This window comes from Haplochromis burtoni, unplaced genomic scaffold, assembly GCF_018398535.1.
Source record: "Haplochromis burtoni strain Fernald_Lab_line unplaced genomic scaffold, NCSU_Asbu1 Contig_89, whole genome shotgun sequence".
NCBI classification, from domain to species: domain Eukaryota; kingdom Metazoa; phylum Chordata; class Actinopteri; order Cichliformes; family Cichlidae; genus Haplochromis; species Haplochromis burtoni.
In genome coordinates this window covers 1,898,989-1,917,916 of record NW_024582450.1, presented here as the reverse complement: position 1 = coordinate 1,917,916, position 18,928 = coordinate 1,898,989, and the positions used below count along the sequence as shown (strand labels likewise).

General features: G+C 44.4%; 1 protein-coding gene across 8 annotated transcripts in view; it reads left to right on the top strand.

Annotated features, from left to right (window-relative positions):
- The window catches only part of meis2a (Meis homeobox 2a), a 77,434-nt gene that overhangs the window by 37,159 nt on the left and 21,347 nt on the right, over positions 1 to 18,928 (top strand). For all 8 annotated transcript variants that reach the window (XM_005942641.3, XM_005942642.3, XM_005942640.3 and 5 more), the window contains exon 9: positions 15,640 to 15,716. In XM_005942641.3, the coding sequence (XP_005942703.1) occupies positions 15,640 to 15,716 (77 nt within the window). The remainder of the gene's footprint in view (positions 1 to 15,639; positions 15,717 to 18,928) is intronic.

Genomic DNA, 18,928 nt, shown 5'->3' with positions numbered 1-18,928 from the left:
GCATTTAGCTGGTGCAGACACACATCTGCAAACAGTTTGAAATAGCCCTTCCTCCTTTTACATCGAACTGCCAAAAGCTATTTATTCCATATTTGTTGGTGCCTACTTTTTCTTTCCCATACACATGGCACAGTACTTTTTTTTCAATAAACAAATAGTCGACTTACCTATAATTTCATTTAACTGAGCGGTTCAATAAAAAAAAATAATAACTGTGTTTGATAATAGATCAGACAAAAAAGTTTTACGTTGAAAATATTATTCAAAGTAACTTTAGCCTCTTTTTGTTGACTGCAAAACATAAAAATCTGTTTGCTTGTCCATCTCTCTAGGTTGTTGATAGTTTGGATGAACAAAGGAGAGGCAGGGGTTGGCTTTAGGGGTAAGAGCAGGGGGTGTAAGGAGGGGACTCCTAAGGGTCACAGAGGTGGACGCCTGGAGGAGGCCCACACACTAATCTGTCATGTGCTTGTTTGCCTCAGGAGCTCAAAAGTCAGTCCTCCAGTCACCCGTAGCAACCCAGGCGACAATTTGGTTCACTGCCACTGCCCGAATGTGTGATCATCAGTGGAAAACGCAGGAAAAAGAGTCATCACATGGTTACTTTTGTGACAAGACCCACTGCTCCCTGTGTGTTTGCAAAACAGATGTTAGTGACAATATGACAGGATAGTTTGGTGATGTTTGGCACAGGGGTAATTGAAAGTCATTGATAATGAGTGTGGAAGAGACCTTTGGGGGGGGGGGGGGGGTTTCGAGGTTTGGTGCCTAGCTATTGTCTAGCCTCTGTGTTCTAATGCTGGCTGCTCAGCGACCCTGGAAAACAGACACAAGCCACCTCAATCTGCCATCTGTTCTTCCCCAGCCAGTACACCACAGAGGGCCTAACACAGCAGTGGCAGACCCTCACAGAGAAATTAGGCTTATTTTACTCAAGAATGTTAATCTGCAAAGAAGAAAACAGAATGAGTAAATGAGTAAAATAAATCAAGTTTTTGTTTTCATTGCAGAGCAACTATGGCATTGTTTTCAAATGCTAGTGTGTCACAGCTCTTATGACTGACAAAAGCTTTGTTTACAGTGCTTTGGCATAAATGGTAGGTGTTTCTAGAGATTTAGTGCTGTATTAGAATGTAATAAATCCTAATTCGTTTCATGCTCCAACACCAGACCTTTACACTTTGCCCTCTAATCCAGATCTGTCACAGTTCCACTTCAAAGCCAACTAACCCCACTTGGAATCTACTGACATATAAAGCGTGGCACATTAGCCTTGCGTTCACTATACGCTGAAAAAAATTGTTGGCATGTTTTTTTGTAGTTTTTTCCCCCCCTCTTAATCCCATAGCTTGCTTATTCTCAAAATGAGCATCATATTATATTGTGTATCTTTTAACGCTGGGATACCTGCACAAACACACCACTTCTCCTCCTCCGTGTTTCCTCTCATTTCAATCCCTTCCAGTTAATTTTCACTCCTGCTGCTTGCATCTTAATGCAGGTTGTTTAATGAAGTAGCAGAAATGAGTGCTTTCGCTGAGGGACTGTTTACGGTACATTCCCACTGCATGGAGGTGATTAAGTTGCATGAAATTCCACGGTGTTTGCAAAAGAAAAAAGAGAGAGCAACCTACAAATTATCGTCCAGCAAAAATAAAATAATAATAGTAATAATAACACGTTTCACGAAAGGTGATATTATATGCATTTCTTTAAATAATGGTTTTAAATAAGGTGTCCCGGGCGAAGAGCTCCAGCACAGCATGACTTTGACTGGCCCCTGTGGAGGTGACTGCACATGCCCTGACCACAGCAGACTACAAACAGAACTCAGCCTGTCAAGGCCGCTCAAATTTATAAACTTACAGCTCACAACAGTTGAGAGACTTCCGAGAACACACGTGCAGAGAAAGGAGGATGCTTCTTTACGTCTGTGTGCTCCACTGAGAATTGACCCCAGTTCAGTAACGTTTCCCTGCCTTCAGCACTGCTGTCCATTGCTTATGTAGTAATAACACTGATCCAAGCTAGGACCTGGCTGAGCCAGCTCAGCGGGACACGGGACAGAATGACATCATATGCAGTGAGGGAGCCCAGCGTCTGCGATAGTGAACATGCCCCTGGTTAAAAAACAAGGTTATTAAGATGGTCGGAGCTGATTGTGTAGGATTTTCCTCCCTTTGACACTTTTCGGGTTATCTTATTCAAAACAAAATATATAAGAGGATTTTGGTTTGACGTCTTAAAACTAGTTCCCTTAAATTACCCCTTACCCTTCCAGAATATCCACCCGGCAGGCTGGTCTCATTGCCCCCGCGGTTGATTGCAGGGTTGTGGCAAGAGCTGTTAGAGCAGTGGCGGCTGCTTGCTGGGGACCATGGAGGCCAATGAGATTCTGCTGCAGGCCTCCAAGCTGCCCCACTATTGCTTTGATATTCATCTCACACCAAGAGGAGAAAATGCAAAAGGGAAAAGGAGCAGCACAGGCATGGAAATGGCAAGCCGGGCTAAAAAATGGGAGGGAGGCAAGGAAAGAGAGATGGATGGAGGCACGGAGTATAAATCAAAAACAGACTATGTGTTTCACTGTTTGGTTTGTCATGGGAGCCTAGCTGCACCAAATCCCACTCCTGCCATTTTGTGTGATTTTTCTCCCCTCCCGTCCAACTCTTCTCAAATGCATGCTTTTGTTTTGCCCGGCTCTTAGTCCAGGGGTAGGCAGTGGGATTCCTGCACAGTGGGGTCCTTATAACTGGGAGCCATGCCTCTTGTTCTCACCTCTTCCCCCCACTTCCTCACCTTTTCATTTTCCCCCATTGATATCCTATCTCTATTCCCTCTCTGAACATATGGACTGTTTTTTTTTTTTTAAGAGAGAGCTCAGTCCACATCAAAGACCCAGGCTGAGCAGGTCAATTTGTTGCTCCTTTCCCCGACTCTTCCCCCTCCACTAGCCACAGTAGACCTTCCCTGCACTGCAACCATTTACCCAGAATGCTTCATTGCTCAAGCATTTCTGCTCAGCGCTTATACCGAGCCATGTGTTGTGTCTGCTCTCCACACAGAGCAGATGTAGTTCACTCCAGAACTCTGGATTTCTCTGTAGCCAAGTCCCTCCAAGATCATGTAAGGCTAAGCAAATGAGCATGTGTGATAGATAACAGTCTCTCTATCAAAAGTAGGCTTTATCACACACTGATAAGAAAAAGCAGATGGATAGAGGAAGAAGAGAGCCAATGAAAAATCACATAGGAAAAAAACCCCAAATATATAAATCCAAATCTAAGCAGAACAGGCCTTGGCTCCAGATGTGAATCTCTCTTAATATTGATCTTGGGGAAAGCCAGTCCCCTACATCCCCAGGGCTGCACCAACTGACACACAAAGCACCTCTCTAAAGCCAATAAACCCGCTTGTACAATTATTTAGATAAAGAGGGTAACAACAGGAGTATATGCCTCCCAAACCAGCACCTCCTCCTTGGCTCTCATGCTCCTTCTCCAACTCCTCCTTTTCCTCTTTCTTCTCCAGCAATAGGATGAAGAAATGTAAAAGAGTGCAAGTGTGTGTGCGTGTGTGGAGGGGGCAAATGTGTAATTAGCCACACATTTCTGAATCCTCCTTAATGTTCATTACTGAAACCAGGGGCAATTACAAGTTCAAAGAGGTTTAGGGCACCCGCAGCCTGCATAATCAGTCACAAATTAGGCACCGCTCATTTGTCATAGCACAGCATGCACACTTTTACATGCACACAGAAACACACATGCATGCATATTGTCAGAGTTGAGTCATAGATAGGCTGACAGGCATCAATTTCCACAGAGGCACAAATCTCAGCTACCCGAAGGCAGTAAGTTAGGCTGCCCAATCCTCTTATGCTCTGAAGCTTTGTTGTCTTTACACAACAGCAAACACCACTGACACCTTCACCCTAACTTGCTTTACGTTACACTGTATCCTGCTTGCAATCATCCTCTTATAAGCGTCCTGTTTGCATCTACAATCCCTCCCACCACCTGTCCTATCTTGTCTCCCTTTTACAGCTTTTTTTTTTTAAACGGCTGTTTTCGTCTGTGTCAGTCTCTACCCACCTGGCTGCGTCTCTGCAACACGTGACAGTGTGCGTTTCATGTCTGTCCCCAGAGGTGTATCTCAGTTACCTCTGGGGCTGGGTCACAATAGCTAATCCTGTCTTCAGGTGGCTGTTTAGCACACTGAGAGGAGAGCTCGCAGAACCGGAGGTGAGCTCCTGTTACAGGACTCCCTGACCAGGGGTCACCTCCAACACTGTCAGAATGCGCACTGATACATGCACAAACAGACATGCACTCGTATACTGGCAGATGCATGCACACAGGCATACTTACAATCTAGAATACACACACACATTGAGCCTGCTTATCTAGCCCAGGTGGTTCAACCTTCATCTCCCCTCTTTCTTGTTCTTCTTTATCTTCCTACTGTAATACCATTCATCTAGTCTTTCCGTGACTTCTCTCATTCCCAGATCACTCTGAGTCTTGCTCACATTAGGATTCCCTGATATGATCTCCATGAAGACTTGCTCGAGTGCCCATGCGTTGCCTGTCCAGCCCGACAAGCTGCTCTCACACAGGGGCACAGTTAGGTCTCTAGTGAATTGAATGGAGTCCTATCATGTGTGGCTCTGCCTCAGCATAGTAGGAGAGAGAGAGAACTCATTTTTCACTGAGGGAATGACATCCATCTCAGCAGCCAAACGCTGGCTGTTTCATTAAGTAACCCATCCAGGCAGACAGATGTGTTCACCACACAGCCATGTTTGCCTATGCAAGAGCGTGTATTAACCCACAATCCTTTGGGGGAGATTAATAGGGTACCAGCCCCTTTCCATTGATTATCTCCATGCCATTTTCCCCTCCTTTTCTTGGCTAGATATTAAAAACTAATGAAGCCTATTGAAATCAGGAACCGCAAGTCTCTTCACGGATCATTTTAGGTTATTTGGACTCAAACAGAGAAGGATCTCTTTAAGGCACAGTTTGAGTCGAATTAAGAAAATAAATGTGGAGAGCAGTGTTGAAGAAACAAGAGGGAAAAAAGAGGGGAGAGTGTGACTGTAAAAAGATGTGTGTTTAAGAAACGACAACTCCACTCCGACACATGGAGCGGAGACATGGCAGATGTTTGCAATTCCAGAAGATAGCAAAGCATTCCTAGTGTTAGAGCCATGTCCTAATTGCCATAATGGAGGTGGTAAGCACTGACAGTAATGGAATCGTGGGGATCTATCCCCAGCAACCTGAATTAGGGGCTGCCTGGCAGATCCACTTCAAGATGGCCTGTGCTTTTATGTCAAGATGACTTGTTTTCACTGATCCCATTCTCATCCTTGCCATGGTCTTAGAACTTGAGGTCTTTGAGTTGGGGTTGGTAGAAGGTGGTGCAGAGATGAGGGTGTGAAGTAGATCAGTATGAAAGATTGGGCCAGTGAGTGAGGAAAGAGTTAACAGCGTCTATGTGATGGGCTCACCTCTGCACCAGGCCTGTTGAAAGGCGGCGGGGTGCTGTCGGGGAAAATGACTTCCTGAGACATTACCATCAATCACCAGACAGGTCAGGCCCCCCAATCCCGCCATGAGGATGGAAGAGAGAAGAGGGGGATGGGGATGTAGGATTAGACTAGAGGGGACGAAAACAGGGAAGAAGACCGTTGAGGATCAGACTATTAACAATCTCTTCCTCTCGCTGTTGGACTGTTTTATATCCTTCTCTTCCTCTGCCTATCTGTCTCTTCATGTCTTTCTCTGTTTCTATTTTCCGGTCCTCCATAAAACGGCTACCCGGGCATTCAGGAATGGCCCCTGCTGGTCAGAGTCCTCTCCTCAGCTCAATTGCATCATTAATTATTCCACAGGCAGTGGGCTAGAAGCAAATCTAAAGAGAGGAAGAGAAATAGAGAGTGAGCAAGAGTTAGATGGGGAGATGGGGGACAGCTGTCTAACACCCCCAGTTGGTCTCGGTCTCGGTCTCACTCTCTGTCTCTCTCTTTCTCTTTCCGCAAATGAAGGATGGGAGAGGGGAGGGGCTTGGGTTACCTCAGTGAGCGGTTGTGTTACATTCCTGAGAAGGGAGGTGGGGTTGGGAGGGGGGTTCAACGAGTTGTTGAAAAGAACACAGTCGCTTGTCAACAGCCTCAGAGCTGAGGAGCCATGATGCCTTGCATCAGGCCTGCAGGTCAGTGACCTTCTGTTGTGCCCAGATAGAAAGAGGTAGGGGAAAACAGTGAAAAGAAAAAAACAAAACAACCGCATGGATGGTATGTGTCACTGCTTGTCTGTGACAGAGGTCAGTGAAAAGTCTCAAAATTTCCTAAGCCTTCTCTTTGCATCCTCAGCCACATACCACTGTACGTGTGCAGTGCCTGAGTGCCTGCGGATTATCCTTCTTCAAAGTACTAATAGAATAGAAGGGAGAGAAGAGGCAGACGGAAAAGGAAAGAGAAAACGGCAAGCGCTGGCAGTCGTGCTAAAATGGCCCATTAGATTTAAGGAGTAAAAGTTCATCAGCTTTATTAATGGGAAGGTATATAAATGAAGTATGAATTACCTGACTTTTATGGAGTGGCGAGAGTGAAACTAGAGTGTCTTATGATATAATGTTTTAGTGAGCTGTTCTGAGCGCTCTGATGAGCAGGCTGCAGAGAGGAGGAGGGTGAGGAAAGAAAGAGTGGAGAGAGAGAGAGAGAGAGAGAGAGAGAGAGAGAGAGAGAGAGAGAGAGAGAGAGAGAGAGAGAGAGAGAGAGAGAGAAAGTGTGCTGGGGTCCCCTGAGTCCAGCGACTGGAAGGTTGCCTGATTGTTGCAAACATGTATAGCTGATCTGGTTAACTTGGAGACATGACCTATTCTATGGAAGAATTTCCTGCACAAAAACCTTCAGTTAAACATGTCTGCATATGCACATTTCTAAACATGCATGCATGCAAACATGCAATAAATGCATAAGACATAAAAATAAGGACAAACACATATGCCAACACACACACAGACACACATGCTCCCCAGCATCCTGTAATAAGCAGTAAGCTGAGCTAGCTGATGGTCATCCTCCCATGGGGCTGCTGGGTGGCTGCCAACTTCCTGCCTGCTTTGTCAGTGGATAAAGCGGCTAACAAACGAGAGGGCTGTAGCTAGGCAGGCCAGCCAGGGCAAAGGTCACCTCGGCCTGCGGGCAGGATTGAGCCTAAGAGCACTACAAGCAGGGAGAAAATGGGATGGAAGAATGCACCTAAAGATTGGCTGCTATTGACCAGACTAAAAGCAACACAAGCCTCGCCTCTTCTCTTCTCTTCTCTTCTCTTCTCTTCTCTTCTCTTCTCTTCTCTTCTCTTCTCCTCTCTTCTCCTCTCCTCTCCTCTCCTCTCCTCTTGGCAGCACTTCATAAAGGCATTTTAACTCCTGTCACATGCCGACCCTCCTTTGAGAAACATTAAGAAAGTGAAAGATCCTGAGGGCATTTGTCAGTCCACACAGCCCCATGCAGCCAGCCGCCCCTGGGTGTTGAGCAATGACAGGAGATATCTCCTTGACTCATACACTCCTAGATGAAAGGGGAGCTCAGAAGACTTGCATTTCTGAAAGGCAAAAATTGTAGTTAGTAAAAGAGAACAGACACAACAGGTAGGGGCAGGGTGGTGACTGATCAGGGCTTGGCTGACTTTGTTCCCTGGAAGTACTTGTGATCTCAGATGAATGCACCTATGCTTACTAGCGGCTATGTTCGTCCGGCTCACTGACAGAGATGTGATCTGAAGTGTCTTCCTGCCATGGACCTTCTTTTACTGGCAGAGGGTAGAGAAAAAGGGAGGCAGAGAAGGAAAAGAGATAAAATGTTTCTTTCCACCCCAGCTGTCCATTTGGAGGGGGAGAAAATTTGACATGGTTGACTTGAACACATTTAGCATCATTAGCAAACAGGAAGTGTCCCCCGCAGCTGTTTTTTGGTAGGGGAGGGGTTGTTTCTGACTGCAATGTAATGGACAAATGTTACCGACCGTGTTTGCCTTTGATTCTTGACCTGAAAACAAAAATTGACATTACAAATGTCCTATGATATCTTCCAAATTGGCTTGACATTCCACAGTGGGCCCTGGGGGTTTCTTGTTTGTCCTCTGTAAGTGGTTGTGCTCTCGTTGTTGTGTCCTGAGGCTTACTATTAGAACGCACTGGCCTTTCTCTTGAGAATGTGGAGTCTTAAAGAAACAGAGGGAGAGAGTAGAAAGAGAGAGGGATAGAGCTAAAAGAGGTGCTGGATGTGTATTTGAATACTTATTCTCATTAAGTTAATTCACAGTGAAAGGGAGATCCGTCAAGTGGAAACTCTCAGAAGCTTCTATTTGAAGAGCGAACACCCCCCCCCCCTTTTTTCTGTAGCTCAATCTGTCCATCTTACCAAATGAATCTGTTTCTATTTCAATTGAAGATCAGCCCCACTTTACTTTGACTTAGGAAGTTAAACAAAGTGTAAGGAACATAATAGAGTAAGAGGGTAAACGTAGAGCGACTCTGTATGTTAATATTAAGTACTTTTTCCAACAAGCTCTTAGTTGTAAGTGCTTTACTGTCTTGACACCAGCCCCTGTTTTCCTGACATTTCTATGGGATGGTTTCCAACACTCTGTATTCCTGTAGTATACATTCGTCTCAGATGTACTTTGATACAATGTATTTTTAATTGATTACAAATTACTTTTTAAATCAGTTGCTCATAGCTTCTAAAAAAAATGTCATGTTTCAGCCCCAGAAAACGACTGCTTCCTTTGTAGCATGTGCACACTGCGTGTTACTAAACCAGTGCCGATGTTTATTCAGAGATTCACGTTGCCATGACTTTGTGACTGGCAACAATAACGCGTGGTGCGAATATGGAGCTGTCTCATGCAGGCAAAGTGACTGGATCGACTGCTATGACCAACCCAGCAAACCTCTAATGATCTCTTCATAGGTTTGAAAAGTACCGTGCAAAGGCAAAACACCAGTCATTTCACAATTTAACAAGCAACATCATAGCACAAAATGGAACAGGAGAGTCATTACTAAGAATTATTTTTTTTAAAATCCACCAAAGGTTGGAAAATGTATACCAATAAAGTTTTAATAGGAACAAATCCCTCTGTAGGATGATCCTTTGGCTCGGCTGTAGTCATTGCAAGAACATGTTTTAAAGATTTCTTGAGAGCAAGTAGTGAGCGTGGCTGTGTGTTGACATCATGCAAGCTAGAAAGGAGAGCAGAACAGAGCTGGGTGCCCCTGAGCAGGCAGTTACCACAACAAAGCCAGCAGCCTGGACTGAAAAACCAGGCCAAATTCCTGCCCTCTAGGACCTGGCTTAAAGCTTGAGCGGAAACTTTGAAAAAGGGGGACGAGACGAGATGAGAGGAAAGGAGAAGCGATGAGGTGAACTAAAGAGGGTACGAGATGAGGGCAAAGGGGTTAGTGAGTATAGCAAGAGAAGTATTGCTGTTGGGACCTATAGAGTACAGTGGGAGAAGGAGAGATTGAAGGAAACAAGAGAGAGATAGAAAACCAGGGCCCACACTGCAAGGATGGAAGGATCGCGTTCCTCCTCTTGAAAGCACAGGGGCAGCCATGCGGTGAAAAAATAAGCCATGATCTCAATCTGACGATTAGACAGGCGCATTTCTGTGTTATGTCTCCCGGCCACAAGTGGACCGGGGTCTGCAACACAGCACACATGCAGTTTGTAGATATAACTGTTGGCAACGACTAATAGATTTGTGGTTGAGCTCAACAGAAACTCATCTGGGAGTTTCATTTTGATTTCTGTGTACATAATGAGCAGGGGGTTTTTTTGTTTTTTTTTTAAACATTTTTATCTCCTCTATTGGATAAAATGATATCTTTCATTTCATTATGCATGATAGAATTTGGAGGTGTTACCCTAAAACATTGCGCTCTTTTTGTTGGTCGATCGCTAAGTCTGGAGGTGCATTGGGATTGTGTGGGAGTGATTGCTATTTAGCCTCATGGAGCTTGGTACAATCAGATGCCTATATCTTTCACATCCTCCAGGGTTATTTCCTCACCCTCTCTTCCATTCATTCCGCTCTTACTCTTGCTGGAGCTTGGCAGGCAAACGGGCAGTTATGCCGTAGAGCTTCTCTACAACCTTGCACTGTCTCCAGTGAACATAAATTAATGGTGTAGAGCAAACAGGCTGCTGGCAGAGGTCCAGGAGCTGGCTTCAGGAGCCCAGCCAGCGATTGTTGTGGGGGGCCGTGGCAGCAACAGCAGTAGTAGTACTGATACACTGCCAACCAGCCAGCCAGTCAGAGAGGCAGACAGACAGACTGGGGGCCCTTTTGCTCTATAATAGATGCCGCAGGCCTCACCAGTCCACCTTGTATTTGCAATCATCACTGTTTTACTGTCAGAGGGCAGTCCACTGAGAGCCCTTATACTTACTGTGGAAGCTTTGGAGTTTGCAGCGAGAGCAAGACAAGTGTAGTGGTATGTTCTGAATGCAGATCGTATGAGGTGTAGATATGGATGTACTTTTATTTGCTGTTATCAGAGGTTGGCATGCAGTGCGTGCGGTTTGTTGTTTGGCGTCATGTGAGTTCTGTTTATAAACTGGCAGTATCCCTGTGTGTGTAGTCAAGTGAGAGCAAGAGCGAGAGAGAAAGGGAAACCAGCAGGGTTGAGTCATTGAGTCATGTGGCATTCTTGCCTGTTTTCAGACTGTTGTCAGGAAGCAGTGTAGTTCCCAGTGAAATAAAGCAAACACCCAAATAACCCTCAACTGCCTCCCACCTCCATTTCCCTCAAATCACACAAAAACAGGGAGAAAGAGAGAACAGAGTAGAGAAAGTTGGAGATGAGCTTGAACGTAGGGAAGGACAACAGCATTTTTTTAACTTTCAAAGGTCCCACATATGTATACCCAAGTTTGCTATTCTTACTTCAGAGTCCATTAAAAACATCACAGTTATTTAGAATCAGTTACATAAATAAAACTGATCTTTTAAACAGTAAAGCTGGATTATTTACCAATTGCAAATTTCTTGCAAATTTCTACTCACTATTACCAAATTCAACCACAAATAATTTTTTTTGCATTTATTCAGACAAATTTCAAAAGTTGATTTCTCAGAAATAGAACACACTTCTCTTTTTAATTGTCATGTGCCCGTCCATTTGATGTCTACAGATGGACGTAATTAACTGTATTCTTCAATATAAATCACAAAACCTGTCAGAAACCTGCGACTAAAAAGCCAACCATTAGGTAGGCTGTGTGCATAGTAAACACTCGCAAGGATTCAAAAACTCCAACTGGATTTATTTGTCATATCTGTTTGATCTCTCAGTAATGCTGATATGCATTCAATCTCATTGTCATTTGTCAAAGAAGCCAATTGTAACATTATTAACAGCGCCAACTTGATATTTAAAATGTGCCAATCTTACCCCAGCTCAATGCCAAATCCATATTAAAATGTCATTCCTATATTTGATTGCGTTTATTTCTGACAGTGAATATTATTATCATCCTCCAGTCACTTTGATTAAAAACAAATATGATTCCAATCAGTGTGTGGAAGGCGTATATGAAAGGAAATATTGAGATGCAATATTTCCGTAAATTTAGATACAGAAGAGTCACAATAAAGTCCACCAGTGGCTCCAACACATGAAAAAGTTCTGTATCTGTGTAGCAAATGCTTTTTTTTTAAATTAATTAAAGTTACCATGAAAATCAAAAAGAGGTTAAGCTAAATCACCCCATTGATCCCGAGTATATTCTTTGTGTTGTCATTGCACTGAGGGTAAACAGCCAATGGCCTTTGATTTCCTGTGAGTCATTAGCATGGAATTGGTTTGCAAGCCACTGTAACCTTGTGACCTGCCTCTATAACTCATGTCACACACTGATGATGTAATTCATCAATGGGGTCCAACTGCAGCTCATGCAAGGAGCTGCAGGTTCAGGGGGAAGAGTGAAAGCCGCAGAGCAGGAAAAGTGGTGGGGGTTGTACGGAACAGCCGGGATAATGACCGGGCCACGGGATTTGATGATGGGTGCATATAGGTGTCAGGAGAGCACAAAAGTGATATATGACAAACTGGATGTTGGATGAGTAGATAGGTGTGCAAAAGGTGTGGTGTCAAGTTAAGACGGGTCCAGCGGTAGATGTGGTTATTGCATACAATGAAATGCCAAGCTGCTAAGCTGGATTCAGGCGGGTGGTGGCGGTGGTGGCGAGGGTGGGGTCAAGGACCGTACGCAGCAGATGCTAGAGCTACCTCAGCTTGTAATGTTCAGCAACCACAGGGGCCATTACATCCAGCACTATCAGAGAGCACAGAGCACATCAAACCCTGTAATTTAGCCAGCAGTCGGTCACACACACACACACACACACACACACACACACACACACACACACACACACACACACACACACACACACACACACACACACACACAGAAGTACAAGCACAGCTCAATTCTTAGGAAAAGACAGAATTTGGTCCACCTGCGTATGCATCGGTGTTTGTGTTGATGTTTGTCTGAGTGGGGGTTTTTTTTTAAGGTCAGACTGCAGGAGCTAGACAACATGTGCCCATCAGGATAATGTGCCCTGTTCCATTAACAGGTTTCAGAATAATTAACGGGGTTGTTTCGATCCGAGACTCGCGCTGCCGGGACAACAAATTGAAACTGCTCATGTCTGCCTCTAATTATTTATAGACTGCTTTACATTTTGTGGTCAATCTTCTTTTAAGGATATTGGCTGTGGTGTTTGTAACTGAACATATTGAGTGGTTCCAAAGCCAGTGGGGAGGTTATCAATACCATCTTTGATCTTCCACGGTGTTTGTGTTCCTTCCATTAAATACTCATGTCATACGTCCCCTGATGGTAGAGAGGGACATATCCAGGAAGATACACATTGGACTTTTTTTTTTTTCCAATCACTTTGCATTCAAGATTTTGCCATATATATATATATATATATGTATTTTTTGTGGCAGTTAACAATCAACCATTCTCCAATTTCACAGCTACTCCAGACTTGTAACCACTAGGCCCACCATGTCAGCTTGTTTCTTATGTCTGTGTGTTTATGTTTGTGTGTGTGTGTGTGTGTCGCCAGGTCTGGTTTGCATTCTAATTCATAAAAAAATCACACATATGTCGGGCATGGAGGGTCAGCAACAAATGCAAGACAAAGAATGCCGAGCAGAGATGAAGAGAAGAGACTGATTATGTACTCATGCTGTTTGTATGTTGCAGTCTGTTTGCGTTTAGATTTGTTTCTCTGTGTGTACACTCAGCAGTGCCTATGGGCGAATGCTTACAAGTATTAAGATTGCAGGGGGTGATCATCTGACACAGGGAGGTATAAGTAAGGAGGGGAAGAGGTATGAGCTGAACGAAATAGGATTTTTTTTTTCTTGTCTATGCGGTCAGAGTAAATCTCCTTACTCAGGGGTTTTGTGTGCGAGGGGGGCTTTAACATCCCCACTCTCCTTGATGAGACATCTTTCTTGTTTGTTCAAACCATTCATTACGTGGTGGCTGTTGGACGAGCCGTGCCGCTGGCCAGCGTATTTATCACCAGGCTAGAGCGCGCTCTGGCTGACAGTAGGCGATTGATGACCGGGTCTGGGGCTGAGAGGCTGAGGAAGCCTTAATACAATGTAAATGACCCACTCCCATTTCCAATTTAGGCTGCTCCTATCTCCACACTTCCATACAACATCATCTTTAGCCAGCTCTCTACTTGTGTAGGTTTTTAGGCGCATTTGCATACTCGAGGTTTATATAGTGTATACTTAAAAGGAAAAATGGATTAAAAAAAAGGATATATATATAATATGTATATATATATAAAATAGAGCTTGTATCTTGTGCACCCTGTGGCTTCTCTTGAAAATGTTTACACAGAGACACACACAAATGTGCATACACACACACACACACACAATACCTTGGCGACTCTGTCTCCAGTAGCCAAGGAAATGTCAACACCTGGCAATCAAAAAATGTATTTCTATGCAAGCATTATCATCTTTCCTTTGTTAATGATTTTAGCATATTAAAAGGGACTAAGTACACAAGTACAAATCAGATTAATCCCCCTCTGCAGCCGGGAGTCATTATTTGTCCAATCTCAGCCTTGTTTGTTATTAATTGTGCACATTCCTCAAACCATTTTTTCATCCCTTCTTTAATTAAAACAGACTACATTTAAACAGGCAGGGCTACCTGAAAGGAGGAATCTCCTTCTCTGCTGATATGACTTCTCATATAAATTATTACAGCGGTAAATGAGAAAATGCTTCTTGAGCAACTGCTATCATTTCAAGTTAAAATTCAATTCAATTAACACGAGCTGGGCATACATTGCCAGCTGTGAAATGTGCTCAATGAGCATATACCCGGAAAGGAACTGAAACAATCAAATTAAAGTTTTGAAGATTTAAGGTATTTTTCTTTTTTTGGGGAGGGGGAGTTATAAACATCACCTCAAAAAGGATTTGTGTGTGTGTGTTTTGATTTGTAGGTGTCAGGTCTATGAATAATTTTCATCTGTCTATTTGCATTTCTGTTTGCACGTGCTTGTGTGCATGCATGCTTTCTGTTTACAGCGGCTGAATGAAACACATAGTGTCTCATTTGTTTCGTTTGCGTGCGCCCCGACTCCTAATCTGGCCCTTAAAGACATCTGTCACCAGCGATCACTGTTGTTTTGTCATGCTTCATAGCAGGCCCAGGGGGAACAAGGCAGCCCAAGGTCTGCCATTTATATCAGCCAATGTTCTCTAGATTGGACCTGACACAAATAGTATCATTGCAGACCTTGTTGGAGAATTACATTTTCAGGTAAAAATCTTGGCATATCTGTGGAGCACATTTCACAGCATTCTCTTCTTTTAGCATTAGTCTCTTTTCAGCTGCTCTCTATGAAAGAGCCACCACCGGGATACATGTCAGACATTCAAGGAAAGATAAATGTATTCTCCACAAATCTTCACCCACTCAATCTGTTGCTGTGCCGGTATGTTATAAAAGGATTCTCAGACACCACAATATATGGCTTAGGCCTACTGGAAAGTCATGTTTGTCAAAGTGTGTATGGTCATAAGTGTCTTTTCTTTCTGGAGGTGTGCTATATGTTGTTTTTGTGTAGGCAGGGTGGGGATAAAGAATGGGGGTTATCACTGGTGACAGTGTTGACAAACTTGTTTGGCCAGCTCCTACAGGTTTTGCACTAAACTGTGCGTGTGTGTTTGTGTGTGTGTGTGTGTGGGTGTGTGTGTGTGTGTGTGTGTGTATGTATGCGCGGGTGTGGACACGTGTATGGTGTGAATGTCTATAATGTGCAAGAGGCGGCATTGGGTGGAGGTCATGAGAAGGTCCAGTCTTAAGTTACACAATGCAACAAACACAGGAACATATTGAATAGATACAGTAATAAGCAACAGCCATGAACTTGACTCGAAGCACGTGTTCGTTTTCCAGCGCTTCGCTATACGAGTGCTTACATGCATGGATATTTATGCTAATCTGTATGTCAAAGAGGCTCATGTATGTGTTTGTTTCTCTCTCTCTCCTTGCTCCTGCAGCACCCATACCCTTCTGAAGAGCAGAAGAAGCAGCTAGCCCAAGACACGGGCCTCACCATCTTGCAAGTAAACAACTGGTGAGTCAAGATTTCCGCTTGCCCTATCTCCACCACCAGCATCGCTCTGCCTTTTATTTTCAAAAGCCTTCGCCTCCCTCTCCCCATCAGCCAAGACGGCTAATGCTCCTAAAGTGTGAAAACCGTTTATGTACATCCCTCCCCATCGCGCACAGACACATGCAGAGGTTCACACATAGACATACACACAGACAACCTTTGTAACATTATTATATGTAAGCTACCAGGATGTTCCGGTGTTATCTGTAAAGTGTTCCGCGGCTAAGTCAGTGGTCTTTGTGGTTTGATGCACATGTATTCACTGGGATATATTTAAGGGAGACAGGCACTGATCATAAGCTACCCCTACAGCCCCCACACCCACCCCACCCCTTCATCCAAAACCATACCTACCACCGCCACTGGTGCCCCCACAAAAGGCAAAACTGCCTTTCCACCCCCTCCCCATTTTACACCAGCTATATGGTGGATTAAGGTTTTGGTGGCCTGGCCAGCAGGGCCTTTGTAGATGGCTTAGCACATAACTGGGGGTGGTGGATTAAATAAAATGATCACAGAAGCAAAGAAATGATACAGGAATTACTTATCAAAATACTAGCCCAGGTTTTATCTGCAGCTTAATTTTGTTCAGTACATTCTCAGGGTGATGTTCAGATTAATTGAACTGACAGCTTCCTTTCAAAATTCCGGGAAGGTATTTGCACGGATTTCAGGTCTTACACAAACTTAATTATATGGAACCCCATTTTATCATTCTAATTCCATGTAGCGGGGGTTCTATTTACAAATGACAAGTCTGTGCCTTTTATTCACAGCTTTCCTTAATATATTTATCAAAGCGGGTTCATTTACAAAGTGCTCTATCTGTTGGGTACAGGCAGGCTGACATTAACGAAGCTTTTAGGTTTATCAGACTCGCAGCCTGACAAGCCACCCGAGGGTCAATTGATTTTTTGGTTCTGTGATTCATTTTTTTCTCATTTTTCCTGGATCACAATGAGAAACATGCCTGGAGAATTAGCCTGGTTTGTCGGCCTTATCTATCAGCCCCCTCCCTCGTGCTCCCCCCCACTATCTGACATACTCTGTCTCCTTCGTTTCTCTCCCTCTCTCTCGCTCGCTCCCTCTCTCTTTCTCTCCCCTTCTTTCTCACCCTTTGCTTTATTCCCTTCTAGCCAGGGGAAGTCAAGCTACTTAAATTGGCCACAGGAACCGGTGTTATCAGACTTTAATGCACCCTACAGTGTGGATAGCATTTCAATTACACTAGTAACCAAAGATTAGCCCCCGCTTGCCTGTTTCATGCCTCGTGCCACCGTTTCGGGACGCCATGCACCTTACCTACAGGAGCAGAAAATTGAGTTGCCTTGCCTGTGTCATGGTGATTAATGCAGAAATACTCTGCTAACCTGGGAGGAGAGAGAAATAGACAGAGACATAGACAGAGATAGATCTGAGACGAGTCCCTGCCTTCTCATTGGCCATGAAATTCAAGCCATCCATTTGGTCTGAAAGCATCTTGCACTGTGTAACATCCTTGAGCATACGCACACAGATGCATAATCACAGATGATCACAGAGCTGTATTAACTTTACACCAGGCCTCTTATAAAATACATACCAGTTACTGAAGAGGCTTGGAGTCCATTAGTGTATCTGTGGTGCATCCCGGCTGATGTCGGGAGGCCTGGGTGACTCTGCCACGTTACTGGCTATGTTACAGTAAGGGAAAGGTGAGAAGAGGGTGCAGAAGTTTTCCACTTTTTACTATCTAGGCTAGGTAGCAAGTTATAGTTAAATGTCTGACCTTTTTGTTTTTCTCTTTGATATTTGGTCCAGTGGCTGCTCAGATCATTCACCCCAGATATGACAGAACTTAGCCATATGAAATTCCTGTTTCAAAAAAACCCCTCAAATTCCTGGCTGGTCCCTTGCATTGTTCTGTTATTCCCTTTGATGCATGGTTACTGCCATGTTACTGACCAGAGAGAGGGAGAGAGAGAGAGATAGCGACAGACAGGGGGGAAAAGAAGCAAAGGATGATTGGGGGGGAATAGGGAGGGGATGGCCGCCGTCTTCGGTTTCCAGAGCTCTCCCTCGGGGAAAGGATGTGCTGAATCAGGGCTTTGTCCGCCGGCACAATCGCAGCCCAGCGAGGGCACAACGGTGCACTGTGTGATAGTCAATAGACAGTGCATCTCACTCTCTCCCCTTTTGCCCCATCAAACCTCCCAGCACCATCCCCTCCAAATGACACCTAGCTTTACATTTACCTGGAGCTCACCTGTGCAGGCAGAAAGCAAAACTCAACTGGTTTAAACCCTTTTGTCTCAGCGCCACACTCTGATACTCCGGCGGAGTCTAACTTGAGAATATATAATTAGAAAACAGCCTCACCTGTTTGTAGCCCACACGCCAACAGCTGTTTGATGTTAATAAGGGCAAAGGAAAGGGTTAAAGTCCACAATCTCATTGCTCTGGTGTTGAGCTTATGAGAGGAAAGACTTGATTATCCTGTTAATAGTTTCCCCTGCGTTCAAAGGTGTGTTTGTATGTGCATTATTACTAATGGGAACTTCAGAGATGTGTATGAGTATACAGTGTGTCAGGACACCATTAGTTGACCATTAGATAGTGTGGGGTTTTGTTTGCCCTGCTTACATTTGAGACAGCAGGCGTCATGCTAAGAGAACGTGGGAGTGGTCTGATATGTAATTGCATTTGTTTAAGATTGCAGGAAAAGGTGAGGGCCATGTCACACATGGCATTCTGGGATAGCGAAGTAGGTGAAATGGCAGACAGGTGTTCATAAGCTAAAGAAGCATTTAGAGTTTACAGTGTCTGGCGGCAGATTTGCTTTCCTCAGCAGCTCCCAGTGTCCTGCTATCATTCTGAACTAAATGGAGCCTGACCGAATCCTTTCATGTCTCAGCATCACACCCAGCACGATGTGCCCTCGCTCTCTGCCATAAACACACACACACACCGACTGTCCTGCCGTTATTTACCACAGCACCAACGGGTACGCGCGCGCTCACACAGGCGGCATGTAACTACACACACAGGGTTATTACATGGGCCTGAGAGATGACACCGATGACAGATGACTGAAAGAAATGGCATCTAAAAAAAGGAAGGAAATCGGCCCGTCATTATTCCCTCATCTCGCAGGCAGCCAGTTGGTCATTTCCATGGCTGAGTGAGGGGGGGGG